General features: G+C 36.9%; 1 protein-coding gene across 3 annotated transcripts in view; it reads left to right on the top strand.

Moving 5' to 3' along the window:
* Positions 1 to 23,019, top strand: part of TRAPPC8 (trafficking protein particle complex subunit 8) — a 91,106-nt gene that overhangs the window by 5,685 nt on the left and 62,402 nt on the right. Inside the window, exons 2-8 of one of the 3 annotated variants that reach the window (XM_053571124.1) lie at positions 3,723 to 3,917; positions 13,882 to 13,971; positions 14,769 to 14,943; positions 17,692 to 17,845; positions 21,265 to 21,358; positions 22,168 to 22,424; positions 22,894 to 23,009. In XM_053571124.1, the coding sequence (XP_053427099.1) occupies positions 3,723 to 3,917; positions 13,882 to 13,971; positions 14,769 to 14,943; positions 17,692 to 17,845; positions 21,265 to 21,358; positions 22,168 to 22,424; positions 22,894 to 23,009 (1,081 nt within the window). Of the gene's footprint in view, positions 1 to 3,722; positions 3,918 to 13,881; positions 13,972 to 14,768; positions 14,944 to 17,691; positions 17,846 to 21,264; positions 21,359 to 22,164; positions 22,425 to 22,893; positions 23,010 to 23,019 lie in introns of all 3 variants that reach the window. The other 2 variants (XM_053571123.1, XM_053571125.1) reach the window with 2 other exon arrangements.

The following is a 23,019-nucleotide window of genomic DNA, read 5'->3' as shown; positions in this document are numbered from 1 at the left end:
ACTGCCTGAGCTTAGGAGTGTAAGACCAGCTTGAGCAAGAGTGAGACATCAGCTCTACTAAGGCTGGTCTTGAACTGGTGAGTTCAAGTAATGCACCTGCTTTGGCCTTCCAGAGTGCTAGGATTACATGTGTGAGCCATGGTGCCTAGCCCTTGTGATTTTCTTTATACCAGTTAAATATAGTATGCTGGGTACAATCATGAACTATACTATTATTTTCAAAATACATTTCATAGAGCACTAGATGTATTAGATGCTCTCGGAAAAATATTCACACTCTTAAGTGTGAATACCAGGAAATAAGGGTTGTTGGGGACCATTTCAGAGGCTGGCTGCCACACTCAGTAACTCATTTCTGAATTTATCAGGATTGCCTAATAACTGATAAACTCACCCTGAATATAGGGCAAAACTAGAATATTTTGTATTAACAGTTAAGAACATCGGGTGGCACCTGTGGCTCAGTGAGTAGGGCGCCGGCCCCATATGCCGAGGGTGGCGGGTTCAAACCCAGCCTCGGCCAAACTGCAACAAAAAAAATAGCTGGGCATTGTGGCCGGCGCTTGTAGTCCCAACTGCTCGGGAGACTGAGGCAAGAGAATCGCGTAAGCCCAAGAGTTAGAGGTTGCTGTGAGCTGTGTGACGCCACGGCACTCTACCCGAGAGCGGTACAGTGAGACTCTGTCTCTACAAAAAAAAAAAAAACAAACAGTTAAGAACATCTATAAGTTAACTGGGAATGGTGGCTCACACCTGTAATCCTAGCACTCTGGGAGGCCTAGGCAGGTAGATTGCTTGAGCTCAGGAATTCCGAGACCAGCCTGAGCAAGAGACCGACCCTGTCTCTACTAAAAATAGAAAAACTAGCAAGGTGTTGTGGAGGGGACCTGTAGTCCCAGCTACATGAGAGTCTGAGGCATGAGGATGGCTTGAACACAGGAGTTTGAGGTTATTGTGTGCTATGATAATGCCTTGGCACTCGACCCAGGGTGACAGAGTGAGACTCTTGTCTCAGAAAAAAAAAAAAAGAGAGAGAGAGGGAGAATATCCAAAAGTCATTACACCAAAGGGAGAGCTCAGTGCCTGTGGCTCAGTGGGTAGGGTGCCGGTTGCATATACTGAGGGTGGAGGGTTTGAACCCGGCCCCAGCCAAACTGCAACAACAACAAAAATAGCCAGGTATTCTGGTGGGCGCCTGTAGTCCCAGATACTCAGGAGGCTAAGGCAAGAGAATTGCCTAAGCCCAGGAGTTGGAGGTTGCTGTGAGCTGTGATGCCATGGCACTCTACCGAGGGTGATAGACTCTGTCTCAAAAAAAAAAGAAAAACACACCAAAGGGAGGTTTAATACATACGCATCTACTTTTCTTATTTGATAGTTACTACTAATTTTAAGGAAAATACTTGTGCAGTATGTTCTTAAAAATAACAAAATGTACCATAATATTGTCTTTTTGTTTGTTTCTCTGTTATGTAAACAGACCAACTGGGAAGTTTAACTATGGAGAGAGGTGTGTTTGTGTTTATTTACATTAGAAAACAATAATTATAGAAGAATGCAGACAATACAAAAAATCTGGCTATTACCCAGAATTAATAATTGTTAACCCCTTGTCTTATTTGCTTTTTATTTTTGTTCTTTATCAGGAGAAAGCGTGAATGTAGTCCCTCACTACCACAAACTTAACATAGATATTGTTGATGTTCCCTTTTTACATTTCCTTAGTCTCTTTTCCTTCCTGCCTTCATGTAGACAGCCACTATGATAGAATTTGCATGTTTCTGTGCATATGTTTTATATTTACAAGTATTACATAGTTATTTTAAAAATATTTTTGAGGGCGGCGCCTGTGGCTCAGTTGGTAAGGCGCCGGCCTCATATGCCGAGGGTGGCGGGTTCAAACCCGGCCCCGGCCAAACTGCACCAAAAAATAGCCGGGCGTTGTGGCGCGCGCCTGTAGTCCCAGCTGCTCGGGAGGCTGAGGCAAGAGAATCGCTTAAGCCCAGGAGTTGGAGGTTGCTGTGAGCTGTGTGAGGCCACGGCACTCTACCGAGGGCCATAAAGTGAGACTCTGTCTCTACAAAAAAAAAAAAATAAATAAATAAAAATATTTTTGAGACTTGAGTTTTTCTTTTTTCTTTTTTAAATTTATGTTTTTGAGACAGTCTCACTCTGCTACCCTCGCTAAAGTGCGGAGGATCATAGCTCACAGCAACTTCAAACTCTTGGGCTCAAGTGATCCTCTTGCTTCAGCCTCCCTTGTAGCTGGACTATAGGCACCCACCATAACACCTGGCAATTTTTTTTGCTCAGGCTGGTCTTGGAATTCCTGAGCTCAGGCAGTCCACCCACTGTGGCCTCCCGGAGTGCCAGGATTACAGGCATGAGCCACCATACCTACCCTTGAGACGTGGGTTTTTTAATTAAAAGTTTTAGGAGTCAACAGAGAGAACGCATAAGAAATTTGGGAAGTCTTTATGTGGTGACTTCATTTAAAATACAGGGAGGCCTGAATTTTGACATAAAGCATTTTTCATTGAAAACAAAGTATCATCTTTTTCTGGGTAGGTACCCAGAACCAGTTATCCAAAGTTGCCTCTTATTTATGTATGATGACCCATGATGCAATTGGCATAGGTAATGTACCTGCTGATGGTAATATGGTCTCTATCACTTAGTGTCAAACATTGTGTGTAGGGCTTTACACTTAACAGTACTTATTACACGTAAATCCTTAAAATAACCCTTTGAAATATTACTATTCACATATAACAGATGAGGAATTTGAAAGACAGAAAAGTTAAAAAAGTTGTTTGAGTAAGCCAATTGATAAGGGATTTAAATTAAGGCTTGACTCCAGAAACTGGGTTCTTCATTATAATGGACTGCTTTCACTACTGTGGAAATTAATCATTTTGTCTGATAATATTTGTCTGTCTCTATGGCAGACTATGGGCACTGTCTTCTTGTTACAATCGCTTCGGAACCTGTTTCCTATCCTGAAGCTCTGAACTACTGGTTATAAATGTCATAGACTGAAGCAAGGTATATAGCAGGGTGGAGGAAGGAGGTACTAGGGAGAGGAAATCTGGGTATTGATTTTTGCTTGTTTAAATAGACTGTTTTTAAGACCAGTTTTAGGCACATAGCAAAATTGAATTGAAAGTATAGAGAGTTCCCACATACCCTATACCCCCACATGTGCACAGCACCCCCTACTATCAACGTCTCACAGCAAAGTAGGCATTGATATTTATGATAATGAAACAGAGGCTGAGAATGCAAGCAGAAGACTAGGGAAGGCAGAAGGAAGTCCACAAGCAGCCTTTACTTCCCCTTTCTTTGCCTTTACTGTTTCTAGCATTGATAACCACAGACCTCGCATTGCTGTGTACCATCCTTAGTGTGAGACGAGAATTAGAGATTTGGTATGGATGGTGATTGGTTTCTGGTAGCTCTAAACTTAGGAGAAATGAAAGGACTTACAGTAGGGAAATTGTGAGCAGTAGCATTGTGTGGGAAGGAGGAGTCCTTTGGTTTGTAGATTGGCTAGTCTTTTTGGTATATGAGAGAATGTTTGAAACATTCTGGAAGAATGTTCCACTTGGAATTGCTGGTTTCTGATGTGAGCATCTTTTTTGTTTGTAAACCAATAAATAATTTTGGGTTATTATGCATTGTATAGAATGATTTCAAGTTTTTTCCTTTCTTTTTTTTTAAAGTTCATATGAGAGATCCTAATAATCAACTTCACATAATTAAAAATTTGAAGATAGCAGTAAGCAACATTATCACCCAACCACCTCATCCTGGAGCCATTCGGAAGCTTTTAAATGATGTTGTTTCTGGCAGTCAGCCTGCAGAAGGATTAGTAGCTAATGTGATTACGGCAGGAGATTATGACCTTAACATCAGTGGTACGTAACAAGTTTTATTATTTTCTGAATGAAATTTTTTTTGGTTTAAAAAAGTAATTCTTTGTCTTGGGAGATCATTCAACAAATATTTAAATGCTATGGAATTCTAGAGCATGAGATGTTGAAAAATAGTCCCAGGAACTTTGGCTCTTTATTTTATTCCAGTACCTAAGGTATTAGGTTATTGAGTTTGAAATGTCCAAATACCTTAAGTACTGAGTTTGACAGTTGATATCTCTGAGACATTTCACTTTGACATTTCTTATTTTACTTTTCTTTCTTTCTTTTTTTTTGAGACAGTCTCACTATGTGATGCCATGGCGTCACAACTCACAGCAACCTCAAACTCCTGGGCTTAAGTTATTCTCTTGCCTAAGCCTCCCAAGTGGCTGGGGCTACAGGTGCCTGCCACAACACTTAGATATTTTTTGGTTATAGTTGTTGTTGTTTGGCAGGCCCTGGCTGGATTCGAACCTGCCAGCTCCCGTGTATGTGGCTGGTGCCCTAGCTGCTGAGCTATAGGTGCTGAGCCATTTTTTTTTTAATTTTTGTTTTTATTTTACTTTTCTATTATGAAGGCACATTGTCATTCTTTCAAATTTTAGCTTGACATTTTCTTTCAAAATTTTTTTTTTACATCAATTTTTGTGAAACTGTGGACAAGTCAAAAATTCACATTATTTTCTAATATGAATTTCATTGTGGAGCCAATGGAGTTCAGACAGCTTGAAATACCAATGAAATGTTTGGATAGGATGTGGCTAATGAATGCAAACCATGTTGACGGTTTAAGAAGTTCTATTCTGGTGATTTTTAATTTTGAAAATGAGCCATGTTGGCAACCTGAGACTAGCGTGGTTAATGAATGTGCTGCAAGCTGTAGTGGAAGACGAACCATCTCAGCCTATGTGTGAAGTGGCAGCAAGGTTTGACATTGCTATTCTAGCAATATTGAACTGTTTGAAACAAACCAGAAAGAAGCTGGATAGGCGGGTTCCGTATGAATTAAATGGGCATCAGAAGAGAAATTGTCTCAAAGTTTGCCTTTCTTTGTTGTTATGACATAAAGGTAAACCATTTCTGCATGGTATTATTATGTTGCATGGTATTATTATGTGTGATGAAAAATGGATTCTTTTTGACAAGTGCAAGTGTTTGGCGTAATGGTTAAAGATGATGTGGTCTATTGTCTTTTTTTTTTTTCTTTTCTTTTCTTTTTTTTTTTTTTGAGACAGAGCCTCAAGCTGTCGCCCTGGGTAGAGTACTATGGCATCACAGCTCACAGCAACCTCCAACTCCTGGCCTTAAGCAATTCTCTTGCCTCAGCCTCCCAAGTAGCTGGGACTATAGGCACCTACCACAACACCTGGCTATTTTTTGGTTGTAGTTGTCACTGTTGTTTGGCAGGCCCAAGCTGGATTCAAACCCGCCAGCTCTGGTGTATGTGGCGCCTTAGCGGCTTGAGCTACAGGCGCTGAGCCAGTAAAACACAGTCTAAACCAAATATTCATCAATAAAAACTAATGGTGTCTGTTTGGTGGTCCAGTGCTGGTATTATGCACCACAGCTTCATGAAACCTGGTCAGTTGACATTGATTGTCAATTGTAGCCAATTGGATGCAATGATGAGAGTACCTGTGGTTAAGCAGCCGAGATTGGGCAATAGGCACAGGCCAATCCTCTTGCAAAAATATGCTCAAACACATGTCACACAAAGAGATTGGTTAATAGAGATAGGCCAATCCTCTTACAAGAGTACACTTAACCACTTGCCACACAAACAGTGCTGCTTAAACTTAAAGCTAGAAGCTAGACTTGGAAACTGTGTTATCCACCGAATTCATTAGACCTTGCTCCTTACTGATACCACTTCCTCCAGGCTTTGGATTATTTCTTGCAAGGAAAAATGTTTAATTCTCAACAAGCTGTGGAAATTGCCTTTTGTGATTTCATCATCACTCACTCTCCAGGCTTCTTTGCTGCTGGCATAAACAAGCTACCATCAAGGTAGAAAAACTGTTTAGTAGTTTGGCACTTACTTTGACTAATTGTACTGCTTCCTGTTTGAGATATCAAAAACTAAACTTTTGATTTGAAATTGGACATTACATATTTAATGACCCAATAATAGCTAGATCATACAAGTAATACGTATTTGTTGAATGAAAGAACAAATGAAGAAAGTAGGTAAAAAATAATATTTTCTTTTGTGACATAATATAATTAAAAAACATTAAGTTTATTGTATTTTTATCTTGCTTGGTGTTAAGTGGAGGAAATATTTATAAAATATTTATAAATATGTAATTTTATGAGTGCTTCTTAATCTGGTTAAATGATATATGTTTTTATAATAAGATTGGTAGGTGAAATTATGTATTAATTTGTAAAGTGAGTTAGCAGGCCTGGCTTTGTGGCTCATACCTGTAATCCCAGAACTTTGGAAGGCTGAGGTGGGAGGATAGCTGAGGCCAGGAGTTTGAGACTAGCCTGGACAACATACGGAGACCTCCATCTTTACAAATCCCTCCCTCCAAAACAGCCAGGTATGGTCAGACATGCCTGTAGTCCCAGCTACTAGGAAGGCTACAGTGGGAGGATTACTTGAGCGTAGTAGTTGGGGATTGCAGTGAGCTATAATGGGGCCACTCTTATTTTAGCCTGGGCGACAGAGCAAGACTCCATCTCTTTAAAAAAAAAACACAAAACTTTAAAGTATTTGGTGTAACTCTTTTATAATATTAAAAAGTCTTAACTAATTGAAGGACATGGGTATTTTTTTATAGAGGGAAAGAGTAAAAGTACATTATCTAATGATGTTTTAGTAGACTAGTAATCTTTTAGGCCATATCCTTTATAATACTTTAATACTTCCTAATTGCATGTTTAAGGATTTTCTTAAACATGTGCAAAGAACTGAAGGGGCATGTTTTAGGTCACAAAGTTAGTTGTTTTTTAACTTCTATAGTTAGAAATATTTATAGAATTATTTTGTTTAAATGTACAATAATTTTTTATTTTTTGCTATTAATTTTAATTCCAGCAAGATGGGTTAACTGGATCATTTTAAGTTTGGATTACTGGTTGTCTTTATCAATCAAAAAAAATGAATTTCGAGATATAGTACATATTTGAGTAGTTTCTGGCATGTGTTTTCAACATGAGGCAACAATTTGAATATTTCTCTGAGCAAGTAATGGAATTGGAACTATTATTTCCCCGTCTTCAGTGTTGTAGAGTGAAGAGCAGTGAATCAAATATTAGAGTGTCCCGAGTTTTTATACCACCATAGCCATTAGTTAATTGGGTAACTTGAATATATCTGTGGCATTATTTAAAAATATTTTGGTAGTGGGAAAAGCAATTAGCAAAAAAGTCTAGAAACACTTGGACTGGTTATTCTCCAGGGCTTCCTCTACAGCTGTCATGCTGGGGATTTCCTTGATTTGGTGAAGGACATATCCAGTAGCTTTCTGAGAAAGGCTGCATGAAAAACAAATAAAATGCTCTTATTTTATCTACTTGATTGATAGTTTGTGTATGCTATTAGTTAAAAATCATTTCCCTCTGAATTGATGCATTTTCTTCTTCAAATATTGCTCTTAAAAAGCTGAAAGCTAATGTGATATATTATCACCCTGTCTATCCAACTTCTAGAAGCTCTTTATTTATCCCTGCTACTTTGAAATTTCCTATTGAACTTGCTATAACTCCATTTTCATTCATTTTACTGAGTAGCTCTTTTTGAAAGTCTGCTTATGAGCACTGCCTGTGGCTCTGTGAGTAGGGCACCAGCCCCATATGCTGAGGGTGGTGGGTTCAAACCCGGCCCCAGCCAAACTGCAGCAAAAAATAGCTAGGTGTTGTGGCTGGCACCTGTAGACCCAGCTATTCAGGAGGCTGAGGCAGGAGAATCGCCTAAGTCCAAGAGCTGGAGATTGCCGTGAGCTGTGACGCCATAGCACTCTACCGAGGGTGATAAAGTGAGACTCTGTCTCAAAAAAAAAGAAAGAAAAGAAAATGAAAGATGAAAGTCTTATACTCTTTAGTCCTGAGAAGTTAATTTTCTTCTTTCTTTGTTAATTTCTTCCCCATTCTTTTCTTTTTTTTTTTAGAGACAGAGTCTTACTTTGTTGCCCTCGGTAGAGTGCTGTGGCATCACAGCTCACAGCAACCTCCAGCTCTTGGGCTTAGGTGATTCTCTTGCCTCAACCTCCCAAGTAGCTGGGACTACAGGCACTTGCCACATGCCTGGCTTTTTTTTTTGTTGTTGCAGTTTGGCCGGGGTTGGGTTTGAACCCACCATCCTCACTATACGGGGCAGGCGCCCTCCTGCCCATTATTTTTTTTGTTCTTTCAGATACGTTAGTGGTATTAGTTGGATATAGAACTTCCTGAGTTGATTCTTTAATATTCTTTTTTCCTAATATTGCCCATTTCTGTCTTTTTGTTTTACTTTCTGGATATGACTATCCTTCATTTCATCTTCTGACCCTTCTATTGATATTTTAATGTTTGTTGTCTTTTTTCTCTTTTGAGACAGAGTCTCATTCTCTTGCCAGGGCTGGAGTGCAGTGGTGTCATTGGCACCTCCAAGTCTTGGACTTAAGTTATCCTCCACCCTTAGTCTCCCAAATAGCTGGAACTACAGATGTGAGCCAACATACCTGATTGATTTTTCTGTTTTTTGGGGTCTTGCTTTGTTGTTCAGGCTGTTTTCAAACTCCCATCCTCAAATGATCCTCCTGGTTTGGCCTCTCAATGTGTTGTGATTATAGATGTAAGCAACTGAGCCCAGCCTCTTTTTTTTTTGGAGACATTTTCTTGTTATCTGGATGTTCCTTTTTTGGGCCATGCAGTTCTTATTTTATGTTGTAGTATCTTATGTCTGAGGATGTGAATAAGTTATTGTTGCCTTCTTTTTGTTTTCAAGTTTTCTTCTATCCTGTGCCTTTTCTCCCATTATGTTGTTTTTATTTTGTTTATTTGATCTTTTTTTCATGTTGGGCACAAGAAAAGCCTATCAGTGGATTTCTTTATTGGGTGGTAAGACTATGACTAGACTTGAGGGTTGCCTAGTTTTTATTACTTGCACTTTTTTCCTATGGGGGAATTTAATTTCTCCAGAGGATTCTCAAATACGCTGTCTAGCTATCTGTATCCTAGAGGGCCTTTATTTTTTAAAACTGTTTGATTAAAGTAGTTTGGTATATAATTTATAGGAATAATAGTTATGATTTAGTTGTGAGACATTATTTTATCTAATTATATCACTTGCATTCTCTGGTCTCTGCCAAGGGAAGATGTACTATTTGCTTTTAAAAGCAGGTGGAGGTGTTACTATAACTGAAATCTTCAGGCAGATTTTTAAAAGAATCCCAAGTGGTTAGGATAATTTACATGCCAGAAGAAAACAATTTATAAAGCTTCTTCCCCTGCTGCTATCGGGCATGTCTTTTCAGCTTTATTTCTTACGTTGGCTTTAAAGACTGGGAATGAGATATGAAGTACTGAATTCATTTTAGTAAAATTCTATTAGAAAAATACTCTGAACACTATAAACAAAGATTTTATCCATTTTAATAAGGTATTCGCTAAATGTCCAGAAGTATGCTTTTGAATTTTACCATTAATGTGAGTTAGCATACTATCATCTGTTCCGTTTAAGTGATAGATGTTAGTTATTTATCTCATAAGCCCCTGACTTAACAGTGCCATGTTTTCTTCATCAGATGGGTCAATTAAAGCTAGTGTTCCTTGGTGCAGTAATTAAAAAGACACATTAGTGGAGTTGAAAGAATCTCTTTTATACACAAGTATTTCCTATGGTGGTTATCTCTTTCTAGATCTCTTTCTACACTTTGACTATTATCTTTTTTTTTTTTTTGATCAGCTACTATTTTGTATTTATCCCAATTAACTTTTCTTAAATGAGGGAGGTCTTTTGGTGCTTTTTCCACTCTTATTGTCTATTACCTATTCTGTTTACCCTTTTTTTTTGAGACAGAGTCTCATTCTTTCGCCGTAGGCTAGAGTGCTGTAGTGTTAGTGTAGTTCACAGCAACCTTAAACTCCAGGGCTCAAGCGATCCTCCTGCCTCAGTCTCCTGAGTAGTTGGGACTACAGGCACCTGCCATAATGCCTAGCTAATTTTTCTATTTTTAGTAGAGATGAGATCTTCCTCTTGTTCAGTCTGGTCTCAAACTCCTGTACTCAAGCAGTCCCCAAGCCTCGGCCTCCCAGAGTGCTAGGGCCTATTCTGTTTACTCTTGATTTACAAATTATTTGCTAAGTCCAGGCATAATCTTTGAATAGCATATTTTGTGCTGCATCTTAGTTTCATAAGAAGGAGGTCAGGAGTGAAATCCTGCACTCTCGGCGGCTGAGAGGGTGGATTGCTTGAGCTCACAAGTTGAAGACCAGCATGAGCAAGATTGAGACTCCCATCTCTACTAAAAATGAAAAATGGAAGCAAGAGGATTGCTTGAGCCCGTGAGTTTGAGGTTGCTGTGAGCTGTGATGCCACAGTAGTCTACCAAGAGTGACAAAGCGAGACTCTGTCTCAAACAATCAAACAAAAAGAAGGAACATAATACCCTTCTTTACCAAAACAAATAAATTCTGCTTAGAGAAGATTTAGTAGCATGCTTTAGTAGCATGGTTGCCATTTTGTTTCCAAACAGAGATAATGGAGAGATGGACCAGGGTAAGAGCAAAATAGTGATTTTTCTTTTTGAGACAGAGTCTTAGTTGTTCTGGGGTTGAGTACGTGATGTCATAGCTCACAGCAGTCTCAAACTCTTGGGCTTAAGTGATTATCTTGCCTCACCCTTGTTAGTAACTGGGTCTATAGATGCCTGCCACAATACCTGGCTGTTTTTTTAGAGACGAGGTCTCACTCTTGTGCAGGCTGATCTTGAACTCCTGAGCTCAGGCAATTCACTCATCTTCACCTCCCCGAGTGCTGGGATTACAGGCGTGAGCCACTGTGTTCAGCCTCAAAATAGTGATTTTTTTTAATCCTCAAATAATTACAAGAGAACTTTTTAAGGAAACAGTGTTAAAGGCTTCCATTACCATAAAAATTTTTAAGGCTACCATTTTCCCTATACTTTCTGAAAAAAGTATTTGAAAAAGAAATAAATAGAAAGGTGTCCTTGATTTATTGGTATTTAACACAATTGAAGGAGGACTTTCTGTTAGCTCTTCAAGGACACCCGTGGTTGAAGGGAAAACTTCCAACTTGAATGTGACCTATCAGAAAAATAAAACCCATTTCTGCCATATGTTTTTACAATTTTCCTTTTTTCCTCATATCCTTAGCTGAATATCTAGTTTCTCCCATCACTAGTATTTTGGAAAGTTATTATTTCACTGTAATTTAAGGGCTTACACCTTTCCAACACTTTAGGAAGTTGTTTGCTTCAAGAAAAATATAAAAGTAGAGCAGTTTAGACAATATAGCCAATACTGTCACTGCAAAATAAAACAAAAAATTAGCTAGGTGTAGTGGCATGCGCCTGTGTCTAGCAACTGGGGAGCTATGATCATGCCCCTGCACGCTAGTGAGACCCTATCTCCAAAAACAAATAAAAAAGCTTGTGTATGTGTATGTATTTTGCTTTCTTTTGGATTTTATTTTAATTATATAGTTTCAGAATCAGAACTATAAAGCAAGATACAGAGAGATTTAGCCTCTATTCATGTCCCCTCCTCTTCTCCCCTCTTCTTTCTCTTCGAGATAATTTCATGCATTAGGTTTATCCTCCTGGTAATTCTCCTTTAAAATGTAAGCAGATGTGTGTATGGCTCTTCATATTTTCTTTTCTTACACAAAAGTTCATACTTTTCTGCTGTTGTTTTCTTTTTCATTTAATAGTATATCCAAGAGAGCACTTCATAGTGATCTATATAGATTTCCCCCTTTCTCTTGCAGTTGCATAGAATGTCTGTTAAATAGATAGGCTATAATTCATTTAACCAGTTCCCTTCTGTTTAATAACCTGTGCATTTTTTAGTCTTTCTGTATTATATAGTGGTAGTTTTGCAAAGATTAGCTGTTTCGGAGGATATACTTTATTTAGTCAAAACTCCCTACCCCCACCATGAAACAAACCTTTTTTCATAATGTATATATGTATATTTTTTTCTTGGTCATTGTTATTCATTGAATATACACAGGAACTTCCAGACAGACTAATTTTCAGTGACTTGGAAGAGGATTATGTTACTGGTTGGTGAGAAAATTGGTTTTCTGTTGTAATAAATATGTGGGTCACTATGGAAATTTAGAGATAGACTGTTACCATCCATTATTTCACTTCAGATTCACTTATGCAAATTTCAGCTTGCCCAACTTATTGGTGTTGCTGGGAGGGCTTCTTTTGTTCCATATATGTAGATTTTATATTTTTTGATTTTTGGATATCTCAAAACTTTCAGGACCCAGGTATCAGTCTGTGTCATTTACTCTCGAATTTTTGCCATTTTTCATATAGATTATATTTTCTGGGAGTATTTTTCCACATTTATAGCAATAAACATTAAATTGTTCAGTAATGGCTCAGGCAACAATATATGGGTCATTCTCATGAGAAATTTGTTGGAATTAAAATTTTTTTGTATATTTGTCACCAGATTAGATAATGCTATTTGGTCAAGATGAATGGCTTTTTCCTACATACCTCCTAGTTGTTTAATGTCGTGTTATAATGTAAGCAGAAACAGTGTATTTGCTGGGTTTTCAGTGAGTAAGATGAAAGCAAAAAGGATATAAGATTTGGTAATCAATACAAATAGCTAGAAATGGAATGTTCTTTTAGTAAAACTGTGATTTAGATAATCTGCTTCAAACCTAGTAAATGACTAAGTTCAAATGAAAAATAAAAGGACAGTTGGGTATAAAATGCTTAGAATGGAGCAAGGGAGAATTGATACTTTAAGAAACACATTATAGGCTTGGCGCCTGTAGCACAGTAGTTACAGTGCCAGCCACATACACCGAGGGTGGCAGGTTCGAACCCGGCCCAGGCCAGCTAAACAAGAATGACAACTGCAACAAAAAATAGCTGGGCGTTGTGGCAGGTGCCTGTAGTCACAGCTACTTAGGAGGCTGAGGCAAGAGAATTGCTGAAGCCCAAGTGTTTGAGGTTGCTGTGAGCTGTGGCTTCGAGTTGTGACACCATGGCAGTCTACAGAGAGCAACATAATGACACTGTGTCGCAAAAAAAACCCCAACATATATACATTTATACAAAAAATGAAAATATACTGTGTATTTGATTATAAGGTAATTGTGCTTTGAAATTCCATTTAAAGAGGTTTTGTTAGGTCACACTCAGGTAAACAAATTACAAAGTAAGATTTGTTCACCACACTGCTGTTGACATTTTCAGCCAATTCTTTGTTGTAGGGGGCTGTCTTGTCCTATGTATTGTGGGATATTTTGCGTTTTTCCTGACCTCTTTCCTTAGATAGCGTACCTCTTCAGTCTGATAACCGAAAATATCTCCAGATATCGCCACTTATTTCCTGGGGGACAAAATGACATTCAGTTGAAAAACACTGTTTTGAGGTATTCTTTCTAAAAAGGTTCTACCTTGACAGTGTGACTTTAGAACAAAACTTTGGTTCTAAAGAAGTAATCTTTATACACGTGTAGGTATTGAGCATTAATAGGTAAGTAGGTTATGGGAACTCTGTGCAGGTTTGGGAATAACTCAGTTTTATTTTTCCAAATACATATCCTCCCGTGTGTGAATATATTCTAGTCCATGGCTTAAAAGATGTATGTGTGTGTGTCTGTATATATATACACATGTATATCTGAAATCACAAGAGAAAAATGCTTACTATTAAAAATTATCTATCATATCTTTTAGGAATATGGATTTGAAATTTTGTCTTTGTAAACTGATTCTATTAAGGAATTTTAATGCCTTGTTTTGTGTGTTGTTAATTTTAGCTACTACTCCATGGTTTGAATCTTATAGAGAGACCTTTCTTCAGTCGATGCCAGCATCAGATCACGAATTTCTGAACCACTATTTAGCATGTATCCTTTCACCTTGATATTCTCTTAAAATCAAATATTATGAAATTATTAATCTCAGAAATAGTTAAATGAAGGCAAAATTGTGGGAGGATATAGAGAAAGAAATTAATTTTTATTGAGAATATATCAAGATTTTGTTACTTTTTAAAATTGCTTTCTAGATACAGGACTGCTGTAATTAATTTTTGATTATAAAATTAGACTACTGAGGGCTTATTATTTTTCACTAGCCTTCTAGCTTGAATATCTTATACTTAATAAGTTTTCAAACCATTTAAGAAAGAGAATATAATGTTCAATGTTAGCTTTTGCTGAGTGCCTCATAGTTAATTGTTTTCCTAAAGCTCATATTTAAAAATAATTTTCCGTATTTTTGGTAATCTTTTTGTGGATATTATCATCTTTGATGATTATGGCTTTTTAGTTTACTCAATGGGGTTACAGAGAAAAGTTAAGAAGTAGGATAGATGTCAAACTTCACCGAGATGGAATAGAGACGAGCAAGATTAGTAGAATTCTTCATTATGTTGATAGTTGTATAACTTTGATATTATCCATTTTTATTTTCGTAGATTTTTTTATCAAGTAAATGACATAAAAACTCAACAAAAATTCTCTAATATTTAGAACCTTGAGTTACATTGGAGCATTTGAGAAATTTGTGCTGGCAGTGAAAACCTATGAAATTAGATTTTTTTTTTTTAGCTCAGAAAATACCTTTGTAAAGTTTATCTTAATAGGATAATATTTATCACTGAGTGGTAAGTGACAATTACCTTAATAATATGGTTTATAAGGTATGTTGGTAGCATCGTCTAGTGAAGCTGAACCTGTGGAACAGTTTTCAAAGTTGTCACAAGAACAGCATCGAATTCAGCACAACAGTGATTATTCCTACCCTAAGTGGTTTATTCCAAATACACTTAAATATTATGTGCTTTTACATGATGTAAGTGCAGGAGATGAGCAGAGGTAAGTTTTACTTTTTAATTTTTTCCTGTTAAATGATTCGACATTAATTTGGATTTTCTTGTTTTAATTTTGGATTTTTTAATATAAGAAAGTAAACACATATATATGATTTTATTAATAATGCATTTATTTTTTATTCTAGAGTTATATTTACAGCTGAGTTATTTTATGTAAGATTTCATATTCTTACCCCAACTTTGTTTTCAATATATGTTTCTTGTACAGACATTGTACAAAAGCACTTATCATTTGTAAGTTCCCTTTAATATTTGTTATTAGTGGTTTGTAGTACTTTTATCTTTGAAGTACATGAATACCTTACCTTTAAAAATAAATTCTTGAAAAATAAGATAAACCTTAAAAAGCAATTCTATGTTTACAGCTTTGGAGCTTATTTTGGCTTTTGGTTTAGATATGGATCAAATTACTCTTTTATTTCAGATGGTTATTCTGATATCTCAGGCCATTTAGGATATGTAATTTAATAATCAATTTCTACTCTTATTCTGAGCACAAGCCCCCATCTTTTTAACACATTGTCCTGTAGGGAACCAAAGAATTATTCTGAAGATTACTAATCTTTAGGATTTTTTGAAATGTCTTTAGCCAGTTGTATAAAGTATATTATATAAATAGAAATAGGTGGTGCCTGTGGCTCAAAGGAGTAGGGCACCGGCCCCATATGCCGGAGGTGGCAGGTTCAAACCCAGCCCCGGCCAAAAAAAAACTGTGGAAACCCCCCCCACCCCCGCCCCCGCCAAAAAAAAAAAAAAAAGAAATAATTTAAACTGGCAGTGCCTGTAGCTCAGTGGGTAGGTTGCCGGCCATGTACACCCAAGCTGGCAGGTTCAAATCCAGCCCGGGCCAGATAAACAACAATGATAACTGCAAAAAAAATAGCCAGGCATTGTGGCGGGCACCTGTAGTCCTAGCTACTTGGGAGGCTGAGACATGAGAATCGCTTAAGCCCAGGAGTTTGAGGTTGTTGTCAGCTGTGACATCACGGCACTCATCCAGAGCGACATAGTGAGACTCTGTCTCAAAAAAAAAAAAAAAAAAAGAAGGAAATAATTTAAACTATTAAAATTAATTTCTTTCAGTTGAATGTGGAATACATCTTCCATATTGAATAACTGTAATAACTAGAATATTTAAGCAATAATTCAAGTATTGGATTATTGGTACTTGCGTTTAGCAGTATCATTGGTAAAATGAGCCAGTTTGGTTTATTGTCCTTGGGTATATGTATATACACACACACACATGCATAATTTCTACTGTATTTATACAAATTTTATATAACTTTTAATATAGATCAGCCATATATATAATATGATATAGCTGTTTGATAGGCTTATTTGCATCATGGTAGCATTTTGCATTTTCATTTGAATGTATTTTAAGACTTTCCAGATAGTTTTTTTTTTTTATTTTTTGGTTTTTGGCCAGGGCTAGGTTTGAACCTGCCACCTCTGGCATATGGGACCGGCTCCCTACTCCTTGAGCCACAGGCGCCGCCCCCAGATAGTTTTTTTGTTCATTTTTTAGGGTTTTTTTTTTTTTTTTTTAACCAGGTGAGTAATTAAAGAAAAATATACACTTAAACTAGGTTAGCTCTGTGAACCAAAATTTCATTTACCGTAGTTTATACTGTTTATTTCTTGGGGGGATCTTATTTAAATTATCTTAGCTCCCACCAGATAACAAGTTTATTTATTTTAAAATATGGTAATTAGAGTGCTTTTGTTGCTTTTGTAATTGTTATAGTTGAGCTCCTAGATCCAACTTCTATAAATTTTGCGAGAAAAAGGGTGGATTTTATATAATAAATGCCTTGGTATTTTTGTTCAGTTTTCTACTTTCTTTTCTTTGAACTGTGTTCTGTTTTGTAAGTTTTTTGGTGGTATACTTTACTGTTTTGTCTCTTATGTTTTTGGATAAATGCTAAGACGTAATTTTCCACAGTTCTGTTTTCTGAAGATAGTTCTCATAGTTGAGTTCTTTACCTATAAGCTTGAAACTGCTGTTTGGAAAATTGCAGTGCACATTAGCAAATGGAAACCTTGGGGGTGGTTTGCTTTAAAGAAACTGTTTTCTTTTTTTTTTTTCTATTGTCCTGGGTAGAGCGCAGTGACATCATCAAAGCTCACTGCAACCTCAAATTCCTGGGCCCAAGGGATCCTCCTGCCCCAGTCACCCGAGCAGCTGAAACTACAGGCATGGCTTAATACCTGGCTAATTTCTCTGTTTTTTTAGTAGAGATGATGTCACACTCTGTTTTTTTTTTTTTTTGCAGTTTTTAGCTGGGGCCGGGTTTGAACCCGCTACCTTCTGTATATGGGGCCTACTCCTTTGAGCCACAGGCACTGCCCGATGTTTCACTCTTGATCAGGCTGGTCTCAAACTCCTGAGCTCAAGCGGTCCTCTGTCTTGGCCTCTTGGAGTGCTAAGATTACAGGCATGGGCCACTGGACAGGGCAAGAAGCTGATTTTGTTTATTGTGATTTCCCCCAAACTATTTCGACCACCACACCTCTGTCTTTGAATAACATATAGGAGTATTTTCAGAATTTTATTCATTGCAACACACTTTGGTAACTCTGCTTTAAGGTGATATCCAAGCTAGCTAAATTAAGATCATGACTTTTGTTGTAATTTTTTAAATTATTTTCTCTTTTGGTTTTCTCTTATCTATTATTAAGACTTGCTCACCATTTACTATGAACTTTTTTCCATTTTTTATTTTAGGGCTGAATCAATTTATGAAGAAATGAAACAGAAATATGGCACTCAGGGTTGCTATTTACTTAAAATTAATTCTCGAGCATCTAATCGAGCATCAGATGAACAGATACCTGATCCTTGGAGTCAGTATCTCCAGAAAAATAGTATTCAAAACCAGGTATATGTTTAAAAAAATGAAGCAAATCATAAAAACTCTATTCCAGTTTTATGATATAGTAGTATTGCTATAGATTTTTTTATGTCTTGGTTTGTAACTAGTGCACTTGTTAATATTAATTTTTTGGAATTTGACAATTTTGATCCATCAACTTTAAGCTCTTATATTGGTGGTTCAAAAGCTGTTTTTATTCAACTAAAATTACCCCTTATGTATACTCCCATCAGGGTATATTTTATCAATGTTAATTGATCTTTTTCTTAGATGAAAAGTTAATTACGTTTAAAAATTAGATTGGTGAGGCATGGAGAGAATAGAATTTCTGATTTGTCCATTTAGTTCGTTACGGATTTTGTTTGTTTGTTTTTTGAGACAGAGTCTCAAGCTATCGCCCTGGGTAGAGTGCCATGGTGTCATAGGTCACAGCAACCACAAACTCTTGGGCTTAAGCGATTCTCTTGCCTCAGCCTCCTAAGTAGCTGGGACTACAGGCACCTGTCACAATGCCCAGCTATTTTTTTGTTGTTGTTATTGCAGTTGTCATTGTTGTTTTTTAGCTGGCCCAGGACCAGTTCTAACCTGCCAGCCTCAGTGTATGTGGCCAGCGCCCTACGCACTGAGCTAGAAGTGCTGCCCATTATGGATGCTTATAGTCAGCTCTTTACTGCCCACATGCTCTGAGGTTGCCTTCCTATATACATTTTTAGCATGCTCTTATACCCGCCTTTTGGAGCTCATGCTTTTTAGGTGGGCAGACTTTTTTCTGTAACTTTTCTTTGATTTATCTTCCTTCAGAACTTTCAAGAAGTGTTATTTCTCCCTTGCTCCCTACTTTCCTAACTTAAGAGTTCTAGAGTGTTTGTTGTCTGTTAGCTGAATTGGATAGGTGTAAGTTTTCACGTATGATAGTATACTACTTAGTAGTAGTTAAATGCTAAATTTCTGTGTTTAGTTCAGATAATCAAGAATTAACTATATTTTGTTAACGGGAAGAGTTATATGGAAAACATTTATATTTTGTGTGGCTGAGCTACGTTATGTACTCCATATAGACATTTAAAAGAAACATCAATTATAATCAAGTTTATGTAGTTTTTGATGATTAAATATTATTAAGTAATATGTTTATTTTCCTTTTTCCATCTTATATATGGAACTTTTTAATCTAGATATAGTGTTAACCCAGTATTTTGCAGACCTATTATTGAGATGCTGTTGATCTTTAACATAATGCTGAAGATTAGTCTCTGAGCAAAAAAGAACCAGTTGTCTATGAATAAGCTTTATTTTTTAAAATGGTCTTTCAGGGCCATACTAAGAATAGGAACAGTACTGAAAAATTCGATTTAGAGCTCAGACATCTAAGGTTGTGAAGGGGAATGTAAATCAGATTGTATAGTTTGAGGACTTTTTAACAGAAGACCAGAATATCAGAAATTTTATAACTTAGAATATTAGAAGCCCAAGATTAGGGGATAGTTTAAAGGTTATGAGATCCAACCTTTGATCTAATGCTTTAAGTTCCCTTAAACCTATGAATGATCTCATCTAGTGACAGTACTTGCTGTCGCCTTAAGTAGCCCACTTCATGTCTGACTAGTTAAAGGATCAAGTGAAAATTTTCTCCCTTTGCTTGTACTCCTTGGTCTTTTTAGGGGGACCATGTGAGTTTTCCATATAACAACTTCAAAACTAATAGGTTAGTTTTCATATCCCCTTTTATAATTTTCCAGGCTAAATATACCTACTTCTGTTTCTTCTTCTTTTTTTGAAACAGTGTCTTTCTTGCTCTGCCTAGGCCTGAGTGCAGTGGTGTGATCATAGCTCATTAAAACCTCTAACTACCTCAGCCTCCTATTTACTAGGACAACATTCACAAGCCACCATACCTGGCTAATTTCTATTAGATTTTGTAGAGACAGGGTCTCACGATTTCCCAGGCTGGTCCTCAAGAGCGCTTCCATCTCAGCTTCCCAAAGTGTTGAGATTACAGGCATGAACTACCGCACCTGTCCTAAATGTAGCCAATTTATGCAACTCAGGAGTGGTTTCAGACTTCCCCTTACTGTTCACTTTCCTCTTAAGTTCTAGTTTATTAATTTCACTCAAAGCATGATACTCAGAATAATAGTTAATATTTACTGTCTTGTGGAGAAAGTAGGGCGTTTTTAACTTAAGTTTTCTTTGTTAATGGAGAAACCTGTGCCTTTGCACAAGTAAATATTGCATTGGATATTTTTTCAAAACACTTCATTCAGTATATTCAGAATTCACTTCAACATGTAATACTGTGTCTCTGACTCAGGAGCTTTCACACCCATCCTCTTTTTCTTTTCTCCACATGAGCCATATCCTTTTTTCTTATTCCTTACTTAAGATACACGGGCATGTGTATGTGCCTATATGAATACCTGTGTGCAAGCTTATATGTATATATAGATACATCACATATAAATAACAAAATTCGAACTCAGAAGAATTAGAGCAATAGACAGTGAAAAGGGATTTAAGAATATAGCAGGTGTGTATAAACAACAAGAAGTTGGAGTAAGCTTTAAAATAATTAAGAGAGTGGAATTGGAATTTTTCTAACAGAGAAATGATAAATGCCTGAGGTGATAGATACCTCAAGTTAACCCTGATTGGATTAATTGACATTGTATGCCTGTAGCAAAACCTCACATGTACCCTCTAAAGGTAGGTGGTTATTGTGTATTGATAATAATTAAAAAGAAAAAAAATTCAAATTGGAAATCTTCAAAAAAGAAAGACTATACTAGGTAGAGTGAGGGAATAAGATCGATGGAACAAATTAAGAAATTGGAGGACGGGCGGCGCCTGTGGCTCAGTGAGTAGGGCGCCGGCCCCATATGCCAAGGGTGGTAGGTTCAAACCCAGCCCCGGCCAAACTGCAACAAAAAAATAGCCGGGCGTTGTGGTGGGCGCCTGTAGGAAGGATTGTGTCCAGTATTTCTGTTGGGACTTTTGTAAATTAAAAAATATCATTGTGCCGGGCGGCGCCTGTGGCTCAGTGAGTAAGGCGCCGGCCCCATATACCGAGGGTAGCGGGTTCAAACCCAGCCCCGGCCAAACTGCAATAAAAAAAAATAGCCGGGCGTTGTGGCGGGCGCCTGTAGTCCCAGCTGCTCGGGAGGCTGAGGCAAGAGAATCGCGTAAGCCCAAGAGTTAAGAGGTTGCTGTGAGCCGTGTGACGCCACGGCACTCTACCCGAGGGCGGTACAGTGAGACTCTGTCTCTACAAAAAAAAAAAAAATAACTTGGAGGACCAGAAGACAAGACTCTAGCAAACAAACGGGGCCAATAGTTAGCAGAACAGTCATGGTTGATGAATTTGGTGGTATCCTAAATGTCATTAAAATAATACTAACTGCTAATACTTTTTTATTTTATTCTGATAGGACTCATATGAAGATGGCCCTTGTACTATAACTTCAAATAAGAATTCTGATAGTAACTTGCTTTCATTGGATGGATTAGATAACGAAGTCAAAGGTCTTGATATTTTCTCTAAGTTTCTCTTTTGATTGAAAATATGCTCTGTTGTCAAAGCATGCTAACCTTGTAGATAAAAGATGAGGGAAATTTCATAATGCAAAAAGATAATGGGCAGGTTAGTCTTCTAAAGATTTTTTGAGCCATTTAATTATTTTTGACATTTAAAAATTTGTTTTGTGAAAGTTCTGTATCAGAGGGGAGGATGGGAAGAGGTGTAAGGGAAGAACAACTGCCGTGTACCCTAGTTTGGGTGATGGTTATGGGTATACTAAAAATCCAGGCATAACCACTATGCAGTTGATCCACGTGACCACAAACCACTTGTATCCCGAAGTCTATTGAAATGAAAAAAATAAGAGTACCATATCAGATTTCTTTCTTAAAAATTTTGTAGAACATTTAAGGAAGATGTGATGAGCAACATTGTTTCCAAATTCACATGATTTTAAGACCTTTATTTCTGTATTTTACATTAAAGTTTTTGGCAGTGATAGCTGTAAAATTTTTTTGTTATAATTTTTCTTAGGGCTTAGTTGTACTATTTAAAAGTAATTATGTTACTTAAAACCTGTACTTTTCTTCATTTTCTGATTTGTATGAATTTTTAAATTTCTATCACATGTAACAAAAGTATTCAAGCCCTTTAATTTGCAGTGGAGAATGTTAATGTTATTTTTTCTTAGATTTCTAAGATAATACAGAAAGATAAACGGTTCCCATATTCTTTTTTTCCTTAGCAGTATGGTAGTATTATCACAATTTTTAATTGCATTCTGAGAGTAAAAGAAAGATCTCTTTCTCAGTAGATGGCTTATCAAATAACTTTAGAGCTCACCCACTTCAACTGGACCAGTCAAGTGATCCTTCTAACAGTATTGATGGCCCCGATCACGTAAAACCTGCTTCATCATTATATGAAACAAAGAAAGGAAATACTGGAATAATTCATGGTGCATGTTTAACACTTACTGATCATGATAGAATTCGACAGTTTATACAAGAGTTCACATTTCGGGGCCTTTTGCCTCACATAGAGAAAACAATTCGGCAATTAAATGATCAGGTAAGACTCGGCTGTTTGTTTTGCTTTTTTTTTTTTTTGCAGTTTCTGGCCAGGGCTGGGTTTGAACCCACCACCTCTGGCATGTGGGGCTAGCGCCCTACTCCTTTGAGCCACAGGCGCCGCACTGTTTGGATTGCTTTTTAAAAATTTAAGTAAATAATAAATAGTATAAGTTCTTTAAAGTTTTGAAGTTTCTTTTTTTGTTTTGTTTTCTTTCTGTTTAAGATGGGCCAGTATTAGGATTTTCTAAAATTATTGTCAGTGGTGAAAGTGTTTTCAACTCTAGAAGAGGCTTATTTGTTTTCTGTAGGATTTTTGCCAGCATGTTAGACAGTTTTCTTTAAATTGGTGTTATTAAAATGAATTTTCTCACTCCTAGAGCTTTTTAGTTTAAAAATTGTTAATTTTTTTATATAAAATAAAAATATTAAGTTCTTCACATTCAACATTTTTAATATTTTTTTCTTAGCTAATGTCAAGAAAAGGTTTGAGTCGATCTCTGTTTTCTGCAACTAAAAAATGGTTTAGTGGCAGTAAAGTTCCAGAAAAGAGCATTAATGAACTGAAAAATACATCTGGGTTGCTGTGAGTAAAA

Source organism: Nycticebus coucang, chromosome 19 (assembly GCF_027406575.1).
Source record: "Nycticebus coucang isolate mNycCou1 chromosome 19, mNycCou1.pri, whole genome shotgun sequence".
NCBI lineage: Eukaryota > Metazoa > Chordata > Mammalia > Primates > Lorisidae > Nycticebus > Nycticebus coucang.
This window is presented reverse-complemented; position numbering and strand designations above follow the sequence as displayed.